Source organism: Cottoperca gobio, chromosome 19 (genome assembly GCF_900634415.1).
Source record: "Cottoperca gobio chromosome 19, fCotGob3.1, whole genome shotgun sequence".
In the NCBI taxonomy this organism is placed as follows: Eukaryota; Metazoa; Chordata; class Actinopteri; order Perciformes; family Bovichtidae; genus Cottoperca; species Cottoperca gobio.
This window is the reverse complement of record NC_041373.1, coordinates 5,304,742-5,325,523: the sequence shown is the minus strand read 5'-3', so window position 1 is coordinate 5,325,523 and position 20,782 is coordinate 5,304,742. Positions and strand designations below refer to the sequence as shown.

The following is a 20,782-nucleotide window of genomic DNA, read 5'->3' as shown; positions in this document are numbered from 1 at the left end:
CATCTTATGCTACTTTATACTTTTACTGCACTATAATTTAGAAATATTTTACCTTTTACTGCACTATATGTATTTGACAGCTTTAGTTACATTGCTCAATCAATCAAATTCAATCAAATTTATTTGTCTCAGTGTGCTTTACAGACTGTACAGGTTACAACATCCTCTGTCCTTAGACCCTTGCATCGCACAAGGAAAAACTTCCTAAAAGAAACTCCAAAATTAAAGGGGAAAAAATGGAAGAAACCTCAGGGAGAGCAACTGAGGAGGGATCCCTCTCCCAGGACGGACAGACGTGCAATAGATGTCATGTGTACAGGATAAACAACATAGTACAAATACAACATTTGACAGAAATTATGTTGTGTTGGAAAAAAAAAAAGAAATAGAAAGTTTGGATGAATCCAGGAAAATGTCAATAAGGCTTCCCGGTGTCCAGCAGGACCAGGTCAGCAGGCGCTGTCACGATTCATGATCCTGACGTAAACTTTATCAGTGGCAACCTGCCACATGAGAGACAGACACTCCGGGGATGATACCCCGGATGGTGAGTTAGTAACATACATTTACATAAATGCATACAGATAGAGAGGGAGAGAAGGAAGAGAGCAGGGAGGTGTCCCCCGGCAGTCTAAGCCTATAGCAGCATAACTAGGGGCTGATCCAGGGCAAACCTGAGCCAGCCCTAACTATAAGCTTTATCAAAAAGGAAAGTCTTTAGCCTACTCTTAAATGTGGAGAGTGTGTCTGCCTCCCGAACACAAACTGGAAGCTGGTTCCACTGGAGAGGAGCTTGATAGCTGAAGGCTCTGGCTCCCATTGTACTCTTAGAGACTCTAGGAACCACAAGTAACCCTGCAGTCTGGGAGCGTAATGCTCTAGTTGGTTTATAAGGTACTATGAGATCTTTAAGATATGCTGGAGCCTGACCTTTAATTGATTTGTAAGTCAGGAGAAGGATTTTGAATTCTATTCTGTATTTTACCGGGAGCCAGTGCAGAGCAGCTAATACAGGAGTAATATGATCCCATTTCCTTGTTCTAGTCAATACACGTGCCGCTGCATTTTGGATCAACTGAAGAGTCTTAACCGACTTTTTTGGACAACCTGATAACAATGAGTTGCAGTAATCCAGCCTTGAAGTAACAAATGCATGGACTAGTTTTTCTGCATCATTTTGAGACAGGATGTGTCTTATTTTTGCAATGTTACGTAGATGAAAGAAGGCAGTCCTTGAGATTTGTTTTATGTGGGAGTTAAACGACAGATCTTGATCAAAGATGACGCCAAGATTCCTTACAGTGGTGCTGGAGGCCAAGTTAATGCCATCCAGAGCTTCTATGTCATTAGAAAATGCGTTTCGGAGGCGTTTAGGGCCAAGTATAATAACTTCAGTTTTGTCTGTGTTTAACATCAAAAAGTTGCTAGACATCCAAGTTTTTATGTCCTTAAGGCATGCTTGAAGTTTAGCCAATTGATTGGTTTCATCTGGTTTAATTGATAGATATAATTGGGTATCATCCGCATAACAATGAAAGTTTATAGAGTGGTTCCTTATAATATTGCCCAAAGGAAGCATATATAAGGTGAATAGAATCGGTCCAAGTACAGAACCCTGCGGAACTCCAAGACTGACTTTGGCTGTCATGGAGGATTTATCGTTAACAAGTACAAATTGAGATCGCTCAGATAAATAGGACTTGAACCAGCTTAGTGCGGTTCCTTTTATGCCTTACACAATGTTCCAGTCTCTGTAGTAGAATGTCATGATCAACAGTGTCGAAAGCAGCACTGAGGTCTAACAAGACAAGAACAGAGACGAGTCCTTTGTCTGAAGCCAATAGAAGGTCATTGGTAACTTTCACCAGTGCCGTCTCTGTGCTATGATGAACTCTAAATCCAGATTGAAAAACCTCAAATAAACTATTATTATGTAAAAAGTCACACAACTGTTTTGCGACTGCTTTCTCAAGGATTTTAGCGAGAAAGGGAAGGTTAGATATCGGCCTATAGTTGGCTAAAACCTCTGGATCAAGACCAGGCTTTTTAAGAAGTGGTTTTATTACAGCTACTTTAAAGGATTTTGGTACGTAGCCAGATAATAGAGACAGGTTGATCATATTTAATAACGAAGTGTTAATTAAGGGTAAAACTTCTTTAAACAGTTTAGTTGGAATCGGGTCTAAAAGACAGGTTGATGGTTTAGACGATGAGATTGTTGAAGTTAGTTGGTTAAGGTTGATTGGAGTAAAACAGTCTAGATATATTTCAGGAGTTACAGATGTTTTTAAAATTCCAACAGTTGAAGTTAAGTCATTACCAATTGAGGTCAGGAGGAGATTAATTTTGTCTCTAATAATTATAATTTTATCGTTAAAGAAACTCATAAAGTCGTCACTACTGAGAGATATAGGAACAGAAGGCTCTGTAGAGCTGTGGCTCTCTGTCAGCCTGGCTACAGTGCTGAAAAGAAACCTGGGGTTGTTCTGATTCAATTAATGTATTGATACAAAATATAAATACTTTTTTCATTTGTACTTTAAGATTTTGCATTCAGGACTTTTACCTGTATCAGAGTATTTTTACACTGTGGTATTACTACTTTTACTTTCGTAAAATATCTGAGTAACACTTCTTCCAACACATTGTTTCTGTGGTTTAACGACATTTAGTGAGTTTTCATTATATAATTTATACATACTGTATATTACCTTTTTTAAAGGGCTAATTCTGATATTTTTTAGGCTAAATATCTTGTCTAGCTGTTTTTAGGCAAAACATGAATAGACGGTAAAAAGGATTTATTGTTCTCCGCTAGAATTACATATCTGCAAGTAGATAAAGCTTTGAAACAAGCTTTAAATTATAAAGTAAACTTCAGCTTTTTGTAAAATGTTGCGTTCATTTTTGACAAATTCTTTCTTTATAAGATATATTTATATACAAACACTTTATTTATTTGCATTTACCAAGTAGGTCTCATAAAAGGCTTCTTATCAATATATGTTATTTTATTTACGATCGGGAGGAGGGAACAAAAACGTTATTGATCAAATTATGTTCTTTGTATGTTGCACTTACATTTGTTTGGCTTAGTCAAAGCTATTGTTCTGCACTTAAATGATTTCACCTATTTGAAGCTGATGTACTTGCAAGATTCCGCATGTTCGGAGTTGTATCTTCATGATTGTTTGCACTTATTGTAAGTCGCTTTGAACAAAAGCGTCAGCTAAATGAACTGTAATGTAATGCAATGTAATAACTCATTTGAATCACCGCCCGGCTAGCAACCCAGGGGCCATAAATCGAACACCTTAACGTAACTGCATGGCACGTGCGCACAGGTAAAACTGTTAGGAAAGGGGGAAAAGCTCTCTAATGGCGCAGCTGTTAACGTCAAAGTGGCGATTAAAGCCCTTTATTTTTTTATATACAAAGACTAGAGAAAGAAGAAAATGTGTCTGTTTGTTTCTGCGCCGTCGTCAGGATGAGCGAGCTCGCATGCTAACGGTAAGTTTAGCGCTGTTCGTTTGTTGCTTGTGTTTCTAGCTAACAATAGTATTTCATTAAGCTAATTCATTAAGTTTTTTTTCACTTTTTCCAAAGTGCAGATTTATTTGTTTTGTCCCAATCCAGATACAAAATGAATTTGCAATATAAAACCGAGACAAAAACTAATTCAAGAAGCTGGAATCGGCAAATATCTGGACATTTTGATTGTCAAAATTGTTGCAGATTTGCCTTTTATCCACTGACTATGAACCTGTTTAAGTTTTAATTTGTATGTAATAGGTAGTTGCATATTGCAATTGTTTTGAGTCATTTTTAAGCTTCTACAATGTGAATATTTGATCTCAGTCTTTTAAAAATAATAAACAAAATATATTTTGCTCTGGGAAACTGAGATGGCCATTTTCCCTAGTTTCTAAAAGTGTATAAATGTATAAAACAATGAATTGTGAAAATAATCAGCAGATAAATTGATGATTAAAATCTGATCATTAGTTGCAGCTCTAGTTACAAATCAAGAAAGGAGACTTTGTGTTCAGCTTCTGCAGCTTTTACTTCTTTTCCATTCTGGCTGCACTCAGGAAGGCGAGAGAGGTTGATTCAACTTAAACTGTCTTAAAGTGGCTTTTCATTTGATGAAAAGAGTTCTTGTACAGGTGACCTCGTCCCTTTATATTAGCAAGTGGTGTATTCTCACCGTGGTGCTGTGGTTTCCCTCAGTTTCCTTTCACAGTAAAAAAAAAAAAGACATGTAGCTCTCAGGTGAAGGAGAGACTAAACTGTCCAGAGATGAGAATATGTTCATGTTAGCCCTGAATCAGCCTGTGAAGTGTGGAGTGTTTTCTTTAGCTTCTGCACAAGGCATGCTTGGATAGGTTTGAGTTCCACCGGGACCTTGAATAAGCAGCAATAATAAATGGATGAATGAACCTCCCCCACCTTCATGACACATGTGTCTTTAATTCATAGCTGTACTGTAGTAACAATAGTAATAAATGGTGTAAAAACATCTAAGGGTCACATCACAAAGTGGCAAAAGTACAAACGTTTTGACATCAAGCAAATGTACTTAGTTACTCTCCACCACTGTACGCTACTGTAGCTATGTCAGGAAACAAAACACTTCTGATTTTAGCACAGGCTGTATCTCAGCAAACATTAACATTTTTGATATAAGCTACCACAAGTGTAATCTTGGATGCAGCTTGTACATGTTCAGCACTCTTGCAGTCACAATTTCTTTAACTTGGGCATGGTTGGTGGTTACTGGAATCACAGGAGGTACTTATCTACCCGCAAATATTATAATTGTGGATATTGGGACATACTCTAATAGCATTAGGAAACTAAGTGGTTGGTGTCTGTTTCCCATATGTTCACCAGTGACTGCAGGTCATGGTTGACCCACAGCTTTACTGGGCTCACTGCAATGCAAAATGCAGCTTTTGCCATTGTTGTTTCTGTTTTGTGGCCACCTGTATCCAACCAAACTGGAATGGGATGTTGATATCATGCCTTTGACGACTGAATTAGGCCGCATGGGAAGTTTTCTTTGGACCAACAATGTCTTTTGCTACTAAACTATAATGGGAGTTGTGCCATTATGAGGAGGAACGCAGGACACAATTACAGAGTAATCAACCAGCCAATTACTTTATAAATAATGTGTATGGCCCTTATTTGAATAAAAAATAAGATAACAAGGCAAAATAAATATCTAAACAGAGATATTATTCCGGATGAACTACTGTGAATGCATATGATAAAAAAATACTTACTCACTTACAAAATACTCACTTTTCAGGCACCACTGATATGTTGTGTATCTACAAAGAAATATCAAAGTCAAGAGGATGCTGGACTTTAACATCCAAGAAATATTGACGGTTATATTTGTGGGACAACGAATTAAAATTGATTAAATAATGAAATGAAATTAAGTCTCATAGCACATGTGCTTAAACACCTGGATACTTTTATTTTGCTCTTTTTAAGTCCTTTTAACTTCATGCATCCAAATATTTGTTTCTTTTTAATGGAAACATGGCTTTGAACTTCCAGTTGCAAGTAATGATTCAAAGCATCTGGTATGTGTCAAAAAGTTAAATAAGAACAATCAAAATGAAGGTGCAACTGTACAAACAGTCACATATGTTTATTTCTGTAGTGTTTCTGTACATTACTCTTTGGTCATATTGAAACCAGCACCAGTCCTGAGGAATTGTAGTTCAGTTGATTTTCTATGTTTAATATTATAATTAATGAACAAATGAGTTCATTCAGAACGCATGGCGTTTGATTTTAAATGTCAGAAGATTCATAGGATAGAAAGAACACTCAAAAACACAACAAAAATCCAAAGCTCTAAAATCTAACTAGCTTATAAATAAGTGATCTGTGCGCTTTCAGGGCTGCAGGGAGGAAAACAGCCGATATGCGGATTAATTCTATAATGAAAGGATTATTTCTCTCATCTGAATGTAGAGTTTTTCTCCATTTTATTGTGGTGCCAGCAGCTGAAAGTGTTCCAAAAGGAATTTTTCAATATTTATGGGTCACCAAGTCAAGTCTCCACAGCTGTTTGGTGTCTAGTCTCAAGTCAAGTCTTCATGCATATGAGTCTCGAATCTACATCTGCAGTGAAAGCAAATTCGCTTGTTTGTCTCTGCAGGGTTTGACATTATTGCTTGCATGGTGCAAGTAATGTATCATGCAATTGCCCGTTTGGGCAAGTGAAAAATAAATGTGACCATTTATCAATTTTTCAGTAGGGATGTCCCGATCGGGGCCGATCAAGGGATTTTGCAACTGATCTGTATCTGCCATACCTGTCAACCCTCCCGTTTTTCCCGGGATTATCCCGTATTTTCACTTCTATCCTGTTTCCCTCCTGTTTAAATATTTTCCTGTAATGATCCCGTATTTTTAACCTTTCGAAAAAAAAAAAGGCCTAATTTTAAAAAGTCTAAAGTGGTAAAGTGGCCTCCGGTAAAGCAGATGGCAGTATTATGTTTAACATGAGCTGAAAAACGTTATCGGCCAGTAAACACACAGAAGAAGAAAACAGGAAGAATAACACAGAAGAAGACGAAAAGAGATGGATGAGTGTCACAGTGACCAGGAGATAGATGGAGACGCAGTTGTACCTGCCAAACAAGTTAAAACTTTATGTAAGTACCTGCCAAATGGGAGGACACCTTCCATTATTTATTAAAAGCAGAGTCGGGCAAACTCGTGCTTTTTGTAAAGTGTGCCATTCAGATGTTAGCATCGCACACGGTGGAATAAGCGATGTTCGCCAGCAAGAAAAATCGTCCAAGCACAAGCACGCCAAGAGGCACAAAACATACTGTCAACGACTTCATGTGTGACAAGAACTGTTTCGGAGGCAGACCAAGTGACCAGAGCTGAGGGAAAGATGTCAATGCTTTGCGCCAAAAGTAATGTAGCCTTCAGCTTCTGCGATGATTTCAGACGCAGTGTCGTGGACATGTTTCCCGACATGTTTCCCGACTCTGCCATCGCAAGGAAGTCCTCTTCGGGGGAAACAAAAACCACACAACTTATCAATCATCAAATAAATTGATGATATTAACTAATAAATAAAATACATTTTATAAACATGTATTTCCTGAATGTATAGGCCTATACCCGTCCCTTATGTGTTTACATTTACATTACATGGGTGGGGGCTGAGAGCTGTGAAAATATGGGCGGAGTCCGCCAAAAAATGTCCATTGTTTTGAAATTCCAATGTTGACAGGTATGGTATCCGCTATATTGAACCGACCTGATCCTTTTTATTTTACGTCAGCTGTCGCACTGGTGTTTTTACTCGCAAAGCTTTCATGCACATCAACTCTCCATTCTGCTGAGTGCCGTGTTACTTGTCCACAGGCCATAAACAAATCTTCCCCGGTGCACCCTATTTTTCCCGGATAATGCTACAATATGAACAACAAATTTGTGTTGAAATAGGCAGGAGAGCTAGTAACGTTAGCTGTTAGCAGCAGGTTCACTGAGCGAGGTGCCTTTTAGAGATGTATTATGATGCATTTGAGGTCTATTCAGTAAAGATGGGTGCAATGTAAATTATAATGTTATCGTGGTGTGTTCAAATGTAATCTTCTAAAATTAGGTTTTTAGCTAGAAATTAGAATAAATACAGCTGTTTTGAAGGAGATGTTTTCACAGCGTCATATAACCTATATTAAAGAGGGAATTATGACATGTTTAATTTCCTAATACTTGCTCTAAGCAGCTTATAATAGATGATTTAAACTACTAATGCCTAGAATTATTTTCATCAAAGCAATTTTTAAAATAAAAAATACAATCATTAATTCCCTTATAATTTGAATTATGTGTTCTTATGCAAATAAAAAAAAATAAAGTAGAAGGATAACATACAATGTTTTGACGGTTTGCACTGAATTCAGGACCGTTGAGTTCTTTTTTTGGGATGGGGTTAAAAAAAGTTAATTTGGCTATCAAGAATTTAAAACATCTCAGCTATATCCCGGCTATAAATAATATTTTAAAATGACGTGAAGCTGAGTCATTTAAAAATCTGTCCACTCAGTCTAGAACTTAATTTAAGCAACATGGTGTTTACCTGACCTACTTTCGCCATTATGCGTAATTCACATTCATGCAAACATCAAAGTGTGATTGTTGTGAAAGATAAAAATAGGACGACTCAATTAAAACCAAACTAACGAATTGAAAATGAACCAATGACAAACAAAAGGTGTTTTCAGCCACTTACCAGCAGAATCCCGACAAACAGCAGCTCATTTAAAGACCATTTGAGGCCCAGTCGTCTCTCATCCTGTATAAAAAGTCATTAATGACAGACTTGTCCAATGCCATACGTTACCAGATTGATATGAGTTTTAAAGCTTTAATGACGAGGTGTTTGTAATTCAGTCTGGCTTCTTATTGTTTATCAGCAGGAGATCAAGGCTTTTGATGCCGCTGTTTGAGTAATTGAATATATCAAGGTGTTAATGCAATTACTATAAAACATACTTTAATGTGATTTTCTTTGAAGTGCTCTCCACCTCTGTTGCGCTCTACAGTTTCTATCCACCCGTCTGTCTGACTATTCAGACTCTTTATATCTATTTAGAAACGTATCCTGGTCCGGGTCCTTTTTCATCCTCCATTACCCCTCCAATGTCTGCATCTCCTTTTACTTACAGACTGTGGATGCTTTTTTATTATGCTAACTTACGCTCACTCGTGTCCTCTCTCCTCCCGTGACCTCCAATCCCTTAACTGCAGCTCGAGGAGAAAGGACGCTTTTGAAGGATCTTAGAGCGAGGAAACACAGGCGTATCCTGCACAGATGTCTTTCATCAAGTGGCGTGATGTAGAAATTCTGCACCTCCACATATGGCACACTGTTTCAAGCGAATCTACTGATAAAATAATGAAATCCGTTACATGGTGAGATGCTATGTAATGCACCTTCACCTTGTGTGTGATAAATCTAACACTTGAGAATATATGGAAGTCATTTAATTGCAAAGTGTGTCATCATCACACAAAGCAGAACTTTTGCTGGGAGTTCAACGCCTTTTGGCTTTATATTCTTTTTAAAAATGAATTATATTCATGTTGGAGCATAAACATTTAGCGTGCTTGCTAAGCTTACTTTCACAAATTCTGGGCTGCACACAGACGGTCCGCGAGACCCTCATGTACATGGAGTATAAATTTGCCTTTATTTTGATGACACTTGCTCAGTCGATCTAACCCTGCCTAAACTGTCATCATCAGTGGCGTCTTATCTCTTCTTATGTTAAAATGAAAGATTAAGCAGTTAAATAAAAACACAAACTGCTGGCTCTGCAAGTTAATGAACATAGTGTGTGCAATTAAGTGTCACTAAAAGCCTGTCAGTCCACCAAGAGGCAATGCAGCACCCACACTACAGTGGAAACATCCTCCATGCTGTGCAGCCAGTGTAGCAGTCCGTCTCCCATACGGGATGATTGGAGTCCAGCAGCACGTCAGGCCGCCGCTCGCCGCTGTAGTCCCACTGTGAGTCCAGCCCGGACAGAGGAGGCAGCACGACCCGAGGCTGTGGCGGCAGAGTGGAGCTCTCCCTCTGCTCCCCGGCAGCATTATTCCGCCGCTAGTTAATCGATCATGGATGGCTTCGTTCTCTTGGACGGATAAAAAAATAAATTCTGAAATGGGTTGCCAAATATACTTGGGCGTTCCAACCTGGGCAGCCTAACCAAGTAAAGTCTGTGTGGGAAACACTGCACTCAATAGATTAGCCTATTGTTGTTATGGCTAGTGAGTGATGCAATCTACTAGCCAATCATTTTGTGCCCTGTTTGCAATCCAAAGCTTTATTGGCAGAGGTGAGGGGCTGTGATCAGGATAGGCCTGTAAGAAGACTCCACCAGTACATTTTTGCCCTAATTTGAAACCAAAGTGGAACCTGTGTGGTGCTTTTGTCCTGGTGGGACAAGTTAACTGGTGCCCCCTTTTTGTATTTACTCCTTTTAGAGAGTCTGTGCACGTCTCTGCTGTCGCCTAACTTGAACTGGCGTCCCTCTTCTTGACATCTGGCAATTTCCAGGAACACCACATCGGTCTTTTTGAAGTCCTCTACACCTGTCCTCTCCTCTCTGTCTGTGGGTAATTGCTGCTGCTCTGTGTGATGTATGTGTTGTTACTGTACGTGTCTGCAACGTCGGCTGCTTGGCCAATTCATTATTCAGCTCCCCTGGACAGACGCAGCAAGAGAGCAGCTGCTCTCGCTGTCACCGGTCAACCAGGAAAATCCATGAATCTGTAATTATCCTGTCATCTCTGTCTGTCTCGCTGCCTTTTCTGTCCTTACTCTGTATTTATTCCTTCTCTCTTCACCTGACTGTTTCTTAGCTTAGTCTGTCATTCACTCAGCCTGTCCACCTGTCACCTCTCAGCCTCCCGTCCTTCTTTTTACTTGGAAAGAGTTTTCTCAAAGTCATCCTCTTCCACCCTCCACCGATGTCCCTGTCCTCCACATCTAAAAGGAATATGCAGGTTTAAATCCAGTGTTTATGATGGTAAAACATTGCAACAATACAAACTGATGCTAATTCAGGAAGATATGGAGTAAACTTCCCACCCATACATCTTTCCCCTACTCTCACTCCCTTTCTTTCCCACCTATCCCACTTCTCTTCCTAATTACATCCCCTCTCATCTCTCTCTTCAGGCTGTGATTTGTCTCTCGCTGAGCTGTGACTTAGTGCGTTAATTACCCCACCACCTATAAGGCAAGGTGCCGAGGATGTCGGCGCACAAACGATTCTCAATGAGATTCCAGGAGAGAGAAACCAAGGCTGAGCATATATCATACTGATATATTTTTCTATTACCCACCTGTAGCTGTGTGTGGTGTGTCAGTGTGTGTGTGTGTGTGTGTGTGTGTGTGTGTGTGTGTGTGTGTGTGTGTCAAAGTGAGGGTGAGTCCCTCAAGGGCAAAGAGAAGACACTCTGGAGCATTATGAGCATGGCAGCATCCACACTCTCAAGGCCCAGCAAGAGCTATCTTTAATTTATTGCTATGTTTTATTAACCAGCAAGTCAATTCAGGCCACCCAACAACAAACTGTGTTGACCAGTTTGCAGCGTCCGGTCCACGTTTGTCAGTATAGAGGGCTGCAATTTATGATTATTTTCATTATCGATGAATCTGCAGATTACTATCTTTTAGTCTTTTAAATATTCAGAAAATAGTGAAAACTGTCCATCCCATCCAAGGTGAAATATCTGGTTTTGTCAGTTCAAAACTCAAAGGTTTACTTTTAAAGCAGGAAATCTCCATATTTGAGAGGCTGAAAAAAGACTGACTAATCGTTTATCCAAACAGTTGGTGTTTCCACTGATCGTTGCAGCTCGATCAGTATGCAAAGCTGAACTTGTGGGTTTAATTTTCATTTATTTTATTAGGATAGAGATTAGGATTTGATCCTGTTTTTTGTGGGGGCCAAGTAATTCCTAACTCTCCTCCCTGGGCATCCTATTATCAGGTGTCATAGTGTGCATGACATACAGCCCTTCTGACCCTGAACACACACACTCTGTCTCATTAATTCATGGCCTTCAACTCAGGATTGAATTACAGCTGGTGCTAGTGCAGGATTTGCTTTGACAATATCCTTTGTTGTGGACACACACACACACACACACACACACACACACACACACACTCACACTCAGAGATCAGCTGCAATGTTTCATCACACATGCATACACGGCACTGTTCATGATATGCTATCAGTGTTTGCCATTCCACACTTTGCTTGCTGGTATTCATAATTCATCGCCACTGTTAGTTTGTCTGCTGAAAAGTGTCAGAACTATCTGCATTTTTTTTTTCCTGGATTTCTTTTCATCCCGCCATCACTTGCTTCCTCTCCTCAGCTGCACAGGGACAAGTGTCAAGCCCACATAGTGATATTGAATTACTGATGCATACTCTACTATATTCCCACAGTCGCATGATTAAAATCCAATGCGTATAATGACGGCGCGAAGATCAAAGGCAGCTGGGTTGGGGATGCAGGCCCTTTAAGAGCGGCAGAGCGGGGAGGGCTCTGCATCAATAAAACATGAGTTTATTCAGTGGCCGTGCTAAGACATGGTTAGGAGCGCCTCTGCACTCCGGCGTGCTCTCACCACAGGCAGAGCATCCCCGTCCGACAAAACGCTTCACACACATGCTGACTCAGCTGAGACATGGACGCGCGGAGAAGAAAGGGATAAAACTGGAATGCGGGAAAGCGAGAAGAATCAACAGTAGAAGAGTGAAAAGGGAAGAAAGAAGAGGTTCTAAAGAAGATAAGAGAGAAAGTGACGGCGCGGTAGAGGACAGTACACAGGTGCATCCAGGCGGAGAATGGGCAATTCCTCCTTCCCAGGCATGTCCCCTCTCTCTCCGTCCATTCTGTAGTTGCAGGTATTTCTAACTTGAGTGCCCTTCTCTCACGCGCTGGGGGTGCTGGGAAACTACCACTGTTTGCCTCCGCTTTCTTCTTCAGTGTGATGCTGTCTGTGTTTGCTGCACATCTGTCTTTGCCTGCATGTTTCTGAAAGAGGCATATGATATCACTTTACAGAGTTAAAGTGCATCTTTGGCACTTAAAAAACAAAGAAAAGAACCCTCTACAGCAGTACTGCAGTGTAAGAATATATACAATGTGAGAGTTGAAGCATCTTCTAAGTTGATTTTTAAATTTGACATAAAGCCTCTGATTGAGTTGTCCTGTTAGAATAAGCAGTTTTAAGTGTTCCAGCCCATTTTAAATGCATTAGAAGTGTGTTTTGAAATGCCTTTTAGTGCAAATATTGACAGGACTGTCTGAGAGGATCGGGGGGTGTGAGTGTCTGGTGGTGTCGGTTGCGTCTGGCAGCAGCACTTGTTTACTGCCTGTGCGGATGGGAGAGGGTTGATGTTCTGGCTCTCTGTGGTTGGCATCTGGGGCAGCATGAAAGAGAGCTATTGAAGGATTTCCAGAGGCTGCTGTTGGTCAGAGAGATGGAAAGAGTGATGAAGACAATGATGGCGATTTACTGGATGTTAATGCTGAGGTTTAAAAATATAAAAGCGGTGATGAAGACAATCTGGCAGCTGTTACGACAAAAACAAATTTGCATTGTAAATTGAAACTCAAATAACCCTATTTTTAAGATTTATAAAGTGGGTGAAACATTTATATCATGCATGTAATTACATTTGAGCCACAGAGCTGAGCATTTATTTTTCTGAAAGGTAAATCCTCGATTAAGGACTAAAGATAATGCACAAAATATAATCTATTCCCCTCATAGATCAATGGACTTAAAATAGTCAGCTAGCCATTTGGAGTCGGGACAGTCCTGTAAACTCGGGCAGGTGCAGGGTTTCTCAATGTTTATAGTGGAGGTCGGCCACCTTTGATGAAATCACACAATTTAATGAAATAAAATGTTACCCTTATAAATAAAGAAAGGCACTAATGATTAAGGCAAAAATCCTAATCACGATTAATTTGGTGAATTTTGATCACAATTATTTAGCAAGATTACTCATTGACTTTGGAAACCTCATGCATTTATTGCACTTAAAACAAACAAACATGTCTAACATTGGATTTTGTTGAACTTTACATTTAATTCAGTGTTTTATTTATTTAGTTCCGCGTTCGACACTTGAAACTAAAGTTTCCAAAAAAGCTGAATTGCTTTTACTATCTTACTATCTCGCCGCGAAGAAACAAGACACAGCTCCGGAGAAGGATAAGCTATCTAGCTAACCAGCCAGCCATGCGTCTCCGGATGTGCGTCCGACGGGGAGCGGCAGGGAGTGAGGCGGAGGGACATTTGGACCCAGGGGCGAAAGCAATGTGCTTCCCTACGCTGTGACAAGAGTGTGTGGATAAAGCATGAAGTTGTTTAATTTTACTCTACTCGCTCTCTATGCTTCGTAACATTACTACGCCACTTCTCCTTACCTTAAGTCGGTTTAGTTTATACGGAAGATAGCCCGCTACAAAGACTGGTACCCATAACAATGGCCGCCTCTTTGACCCTCCTGCTACGTTGATTTCAATGGAAATGTTTTTTTCTAGATGGTGAAAGGAGACTAAGGATTCTGGAAATACCTTCACAACAGCGTGTTGTTAAAAAACCTTCTGGGTTTAACAAAGATCACCAGGTTTATCTTATCTTATCTCATGAGAGGCACAAACTGCTGCTGCTGCAGACTTCTCTGACTGTAGGCTGGCAGAGTGCAAAAATGGAGGTGTTCACTATCTTTAATCGGTATTGATTTACATGATACCTTCCTCTCTTCACCCTCCAACACACTCGCACTGCACAAATCTGTGTCAGAGAAAAGACTTGAGTCTCTTGAACACGTTGGGAGGTAGGATTGAGGAAAGAATACCAGTGATCTTTAATATTCAACGTAGTTTTGATATGGTTTGTCACATCCTGCATGCTGTCTCACTCGGAAATCGCTGAGAGGATTACATTTGAACGGAGCGTTTTGAAACGCAGACAAGAGAGTAACCCTTGAACATCTCAAACTTATCTCTTTGTGCTCCATGACTCTGTGAGTTATGTCACCCCAATGACATGCCAGAGCCCTCCCTGGCTCCCCTGGAGGGTTTGAGAGGGGATGGGTGGGTGGTGGTGGTGGTGGTGGCGTAGCAGATCAAGCATGGTGGAATCACAAGTGACTGGGGAGCAAAAGAGAAAGAGAAGAGGTAGGGTGGAGGATCTGTCAGAGAGCCGAGGAGCAGCAGCCAAACGGCAGTTTTCCCATGTCAGCCTGATCAAACTTGTTGACACATGGAAGGAGATGGAAGGGAGACAGAGAGGAAGAGATGAAGGGCAGAGAGAGGACGCTGCAGAGCAGAGTGTGTCGACATCAGAGGACTGATTGATGCCGAGCCACCAGGTGAGGGCGAGCCGACTATAATATTGACTCGGCTGTCTTTTCTCTCGAGAAGCTGCTCTGCACTCTGACATTTAGAAACTCTAATGCTGTTTCTAATGCTGCTTCATCCTTGATGTTGCTTCCTTTGACTTATTTTAGAAGTCAAAACAACATTTCCCAGACATTTGGTTTCAAGCAGCAAGGCTGCAGACCCAGACGCAGCTTTTCCAGAGACTTCATCACTTTTGGTACAATGTGTAAGAAAGCGGTGAAGCTTCAACTGACAAATAACTTTGTTGTTTAACATCTTGCACTATGCTCTAACATTCTCTAACGGATGAAGCTACTTAATCCTCTGCCAGTTAAGACCTCATCCTTATCCTTGTATCGATATCCATCTATTTATGCATTTCTTTTTACAACTCATTGAGGGATCATTGCATCCATAAAATCCCAAACCCAAAACTAAATACAGATGCCCTTTTGCAATTTACTATAGATTAAAGTAGCATAAAATTCCAGTCGTTTTGATAAATAAATTGTCAATATTCAAAGATTTTTGGTCAACTAGCTAATTGTTTCAGTACATATTCTTCCATCACAACATAATTTAGCAGATTCGGCCCACTGTGCAGATAACACTCAGACGTGATATCTTTAAATGTAAAAAGCCAAACAAATCATTGCCATTGTTTTTATTTAGAGTCCTCTGGTGACAAAATAATAATAATTATGATTCAAGCTAGACAATCAGAATTCCTTGATAAGTTGAGCATTAACATTTATAAAAATCTTTTACCAACCAGAGATGAGACGGGACGTTTGCTGTCGGGCGTCAATCAAACTTCACAAAAGAAGAAAAAGCTTTTTCCAAACATTTAACCCCCTTTTTTATTTCAAAGATCAGTCTGAAGCGGTTTCATTTGTGCAGCTGTGAGCCGCGTCTGTGTTCCCGTGTTAGTTGGAAGACAGCTGCAGAAGTATATATTCTCCTGTTTGAAGGGGATATAAGTAGTCCTGGGACGATTGGTTTCTGAGTGGAGTGCAGGCTGAGAGCAGCAGCACCTGTGGCACTGGCAGAGATTAATTTCTTGTTCAAGGACACAACAGTGGATCTGCTCTCTGCTCGTCCCGGCTGCCTGTTTTGCAAATGCTGCTCAAATGTGATGGCATGGAAACCTTTGATATAAAATGAAGTATATACGTGTAGTTTTTATTGTCGGATGATATTTTCAGCGGACTTTAAGGCTCAGGTGAGATCTGTTGGATAGAGAAGGTTTTTAATGTGTAATTAAACAACGTTGGCCTCCCCTATCAGAGAAAGCAATAAAACATTAACGACACATCACAGCTGAGGGTTATTAACAATAAATCTCAGTTCATTTGTCTCTCTCTGGCTCTGTGAAGCTGACCCAGGATAGTCTTGGCAGTCTGTCTGTGGATGTTGTTTAATTTATTCAGTGAAGCCTCTGGAACTAAAGAATCAAAAAACTTGATGCAAGGTGCTTTAAGATGTTTTGCCAGTGAGTTGGATCCAAGCCCCCAGGAAGAGCGCCAGGCTTTGAAGCAAATGTTCGCAGTGGCCAAACCGTGGAAATACAGCTTCCGTGTCAGTCATGATGCCATGGGGCCCAAAAATACTTTTTTTGGTAGACTTGCATCGGGAAAGAGACATCTGTAAATAAGCGTATATTTTTTTAGGTTAATTAACTTAACCTTAAGGTTAACACCCCATGGATGCGGAACATCGCCATAGGATCCATGGGATGTTAAACTCGAAAGTCGAGCCGTTTTGGCTTCATGTGCCATTTTTATAGGAATGAACGGGGCCCCGTCTCCAGCGCTGTGTCCAGTTCTCTTGATACATCGATGGTTGGATGTCATGATGAGGAGAGTCACTCACACTGGCACTCAACTTTCAGAATAAAAAGGCACTTCGGTTGTATCGAGGAAAAAGCATGAAGAATCTCCCCACATTTATTTTTCTAGGACACTCGGAATATCTTTCCATCCACTTTAATTTTACTGACTTGACCTGCTTCGGCCCCCGAGTGCACCTTATCTCTTACAAGCAGAGACCGCTAACATGCAGCAAGACATGCGTAGCTTAAAAGTTGTCTTTTTCCATAAAACCTATATTTTCTTCTGGCTGATTGAGACAAACGCACTGACAACCCAGAGGAACATGTGAGGACTTTTTGAAAGAGAATAGAGGATTTTTTTAAAAGAGAATATGCCTAATGTTGTTGTTGTTGGACAGCTGCTGATGACTGTCAGATCAAAACAACCCAGATGTCTTTATAGGCAAATCCCTCTGTATGAAGACAAATAATATGCAATAGGCTTTGAGAGAAAAAAGTCTGACAATAAAAACTAGGATAAAGAAAGTGAAGCAGCCTTTTATGCTTTTGTCATCAGTATTTTTGTATTCCAGCCTCCTGAAGGGGGAAGAAAAATGGAGAGAATAAGCAGAGAGAGACGCCTCTCCTGGAAGGGGACGCTGGTTTGCTTTTCTCTTGTAAATCAGCTTAATTGCAGACCACTGCGTCACATTTTTCTCAGTAGCAGCCGTTCCCATTTTCTTCTCCAATCGACAGTTACTGGACATAAAGTGCTGATAATGACCTCAGGTGTGCTAATGTGGGCACGGTGATGTGTGTTCATTTAATCTCCTCTGCACCAGAGCAGGGCTGGACACAAGGAAACATATCTATCACTGTTTCACACCAAGTATAAATCACCTTTAAATGAGCTGCACACACACATGTCACCTTATCATCGGTGACATAATAGATTCCTGCGGTGGTGTATGATCCTCAGCTGCAGGAGTGGTGTGTGTGTGTGTGTGTGTGTGTGTGTGTGTGTGTGTGTGTGTGTGTGTGTGTGTGTGTGTGTGTGTGTGTGTGTGTGTGTGTGTGTGTGTGTGTGTGTGTGTGTGTGTGTGTGTGTGTGTGTGTGTGTGTGTGTGTGTGTGTGTGTGTGGATTAGAGGTGTTGGCTCCAGATGCTGCCGCCTTTTATCAGACAGTTTACAGATTTTCTCGTTAACGTTAACAGATTAGCATTGAGTTTAAATCCGACATGCTTTGACACCAAATCCTCCGCCATCGTCTTGATGGTCAACTCTCCTTACTGATGAGTGAAGTCTGACTCTGTGCTGCTGCTGCTGCTGCTTCATGGAGCAGACACTTTCAGTTGATAATTGTAGCGTCCGTCGTCTGACATTGACACTGAGCTTAGTATTTTACAAATTATAGTTTTTTATTTGATGAACTTGGGCACTGATACGTTAAAATTAACTAAATGGGTTTCAATGTTTCAAAATAAAGTCATCTGTGTATGCCAGATCACAGAGTAACACCAGTAACACAGACGACTGTGGAAAACCTTATACTGATGTTTTAAATTGGTTGTGTGGACTGAAAACAGCCCTGCGTCGTTGGTTGGAGGTGCTGCTTCAGGTTCCAGTGATCCAGGTAGTCCACTTTGAGTGATACTTTTAGTTTGAAGGCTTATCAGATGCCAAAGCACAGCTCGGTGTTATGAAAGGGATTTTACTGCTCTAGAAAGTTATCGCAGCGGCAATTCCTTTATCTCTTGTTGTGATGACTGCGAGGTACACCATGGAAAAGGTTATACAGTAAACTACCTGGAGTGTGCCATTTTAACACATTTAATACAACACTTTGCTGGATGACAAAAGTGATAATTCCCCTTCAAATGAATGAGGGAGCTGTGTTTTTCACAGGCAGGGTTTAGTGTCTGAACCCGGCTTTATCCGTACAGGACAAAGGTATCGGAGTAAATCCTACTGCAGGACATCATACTGTAGGTGCATAGTGTACAGCTCAGGCTGTGGAGTTACCAGGAACACTGGATTGATCCCTTAAAAGAGTCTTACACTTCTGAGTGTTAGTCCCTTGACTTGACTCAAGCTGCCAAAACAATTGATCCTACACTTCCCATAATGCAAATCAAAGCTCCAAAAACACAGATGGAGCTTGTAGAACTAGATTCCAGTGGTGGCTAGGATTGTTTCCGAATTGTGTGATCCAAACTTTTCAAAGTCCGAAAGTCAAAATGGATATATGTAATTATTTCCAAAATTCACAAACATGTTTTGTATCTAATGAAATATTCAGCTTCATTCCATATTTGTTGGCGTTCAGCCTTTTAAAACATTTTCACTGCGCTCAAATCTCTTTGCTCTCTCGCTTGCCGCACCCAAAGGGAGGCACGCACTGACGAGTTATATTCCTTAAAGAAACTCCTTTAATATGATGAATCGCTCTATTCAAATCCAGGATTCTTATTTTTAGGTTGATGACATCATAAAATATGACGACAGACATTCAACGCTTCATTCGAAAACCTCTAGAAGCTTTTGGATGCAAAAAAAAGAAAAGCGGATCTCAGCACAGCCTTCATTTATTACACCCTCCCAGCCTGGTAAAACTCAATTAAAACTCTACACTCCCAGTTTATATTACAGGCTCTCTGTTTAAAAATGTCTCCAAACCAAACATTGGACTCTAACATTATTATCAAAGCTGCAGAGCCACAGAGGATATTATACACGTGTTTTCACAGGCAGAATAGTGCTCACCGTGACCAGTAAATTGACTCTGACATGTAAAATTGTTGAAGTGCCTCTTTAAATCCCACTTCTTACATTAGTACAACCTCTATATTTCTCACTGCTGACATTTTTACTTGTCCGACACAGGTGTAACTAACAATATTAATAAAGGCTTCATTCTATTTAGCAGTCCAGGGTCCTGCTATTGGCATATACAGCTTACTAAATGTAATGTTGTTGTTGTTATTATCATACCGGTGCTTTTCCTGCTTTATAAGGTCAGGATGTCTGCCCTGAATAAAGCTTTATTAACATTTGAAGACTCGTCTCTCAGGTTACTGATGATTTAGTATCTCTGCAGTAAACGGTAAATTCTTTAAATCACAGATGCTCTTGACAGAATGCAAGAATTCACTATTAAAGGTGTGTGTGTGTGTGTGTGTGTGTGTGTGTGCATTTTAAGGTACCATAGTGTGTGTGGGTTACTTCAAGGTCTTCCTGCTGCTATCACATATTCTGGCATTTCTAGTGCAGTGGGAAATCCATTCAGAGCTTAATTTGACAACTTTCCCTGAAAGACTGAATCACAGATATTCATCTCCAGATTTATTTTCTTCTTACAGCTATAATGTTTTGTCCTCGATAAGGGAGTTGATATTTCAGTGACATCTCTGGTAGAGAACAGCCTATCAGGTGGCATTACTCCCGCACATCAGGGCACAAAGAGCAGAGAGGAATGGGCACTGTCGCAGGTAAAGAGCGAAGTCCTGTGGCAGAAGAGAGGCTGGAGGTTGAAGAAAGTTTCTCTGTGTTTTTGTTTATGTTCTGCTGATAGAAATGCAGCATGTCTGCAGATTTATCAGTGTAAGACTGGTTTGTGCTGCAGACGCAGCGCCTCACATTGTTTCACATATCACGCATTGACATGCTGGCTGCGTAGCCCGAACAGCTCAGACATCATTCATCAGGGATATCAAGTCTTATTTTCACAAATCACAGGATTATATGGCGGAGTCGGGGACTCCAGTTTGAAACTTGAATCACATACAAATTGACTTGAGACGTGACATTGAGTCTAGATTTGTGGCTCAATAAGTTTCTATAAAACAGCTCTACTGGAACGTGTTCGGGGCCCGGCAGACATCATGGAGAATTGTAATTTGCGACTGTGACTGCCTTCTCTTGTTGAGAGTTTCTCTGTGACCGGCTCTGGTCTGACACAACCTGGAGTACAGTTCTGCATCCCTGCAGCAAGCTGAGAGG

General features: G+C 40.6%; 1 protein-coding gene across 1 annotated transcript in view; it reads left to right on the top strand.

The window, feature by feature from the left end:
• The first annotated feature begins 12,180 nt into the window (after positions 1-12,180).
• The window catches only part of srcin1b (SRC kinase signaling inhibitor 1b), a 98,324-nt gene continuing 89,722 nt past the window's right edge, over positions 12,181-20,782 (top strand). The window contains exon 1 of the mRNA XM_029455484.1: positions 12,181-12,440. Within this exon, the coding sequence (XP_029311344.1) occupies positions 12,419-12,440 (22 nt within the window). The 5' untranslated portion in view covers positions 12,181-12,418. The remainder of the gene's footprint in view (positions 12,441-20,782) is intronic.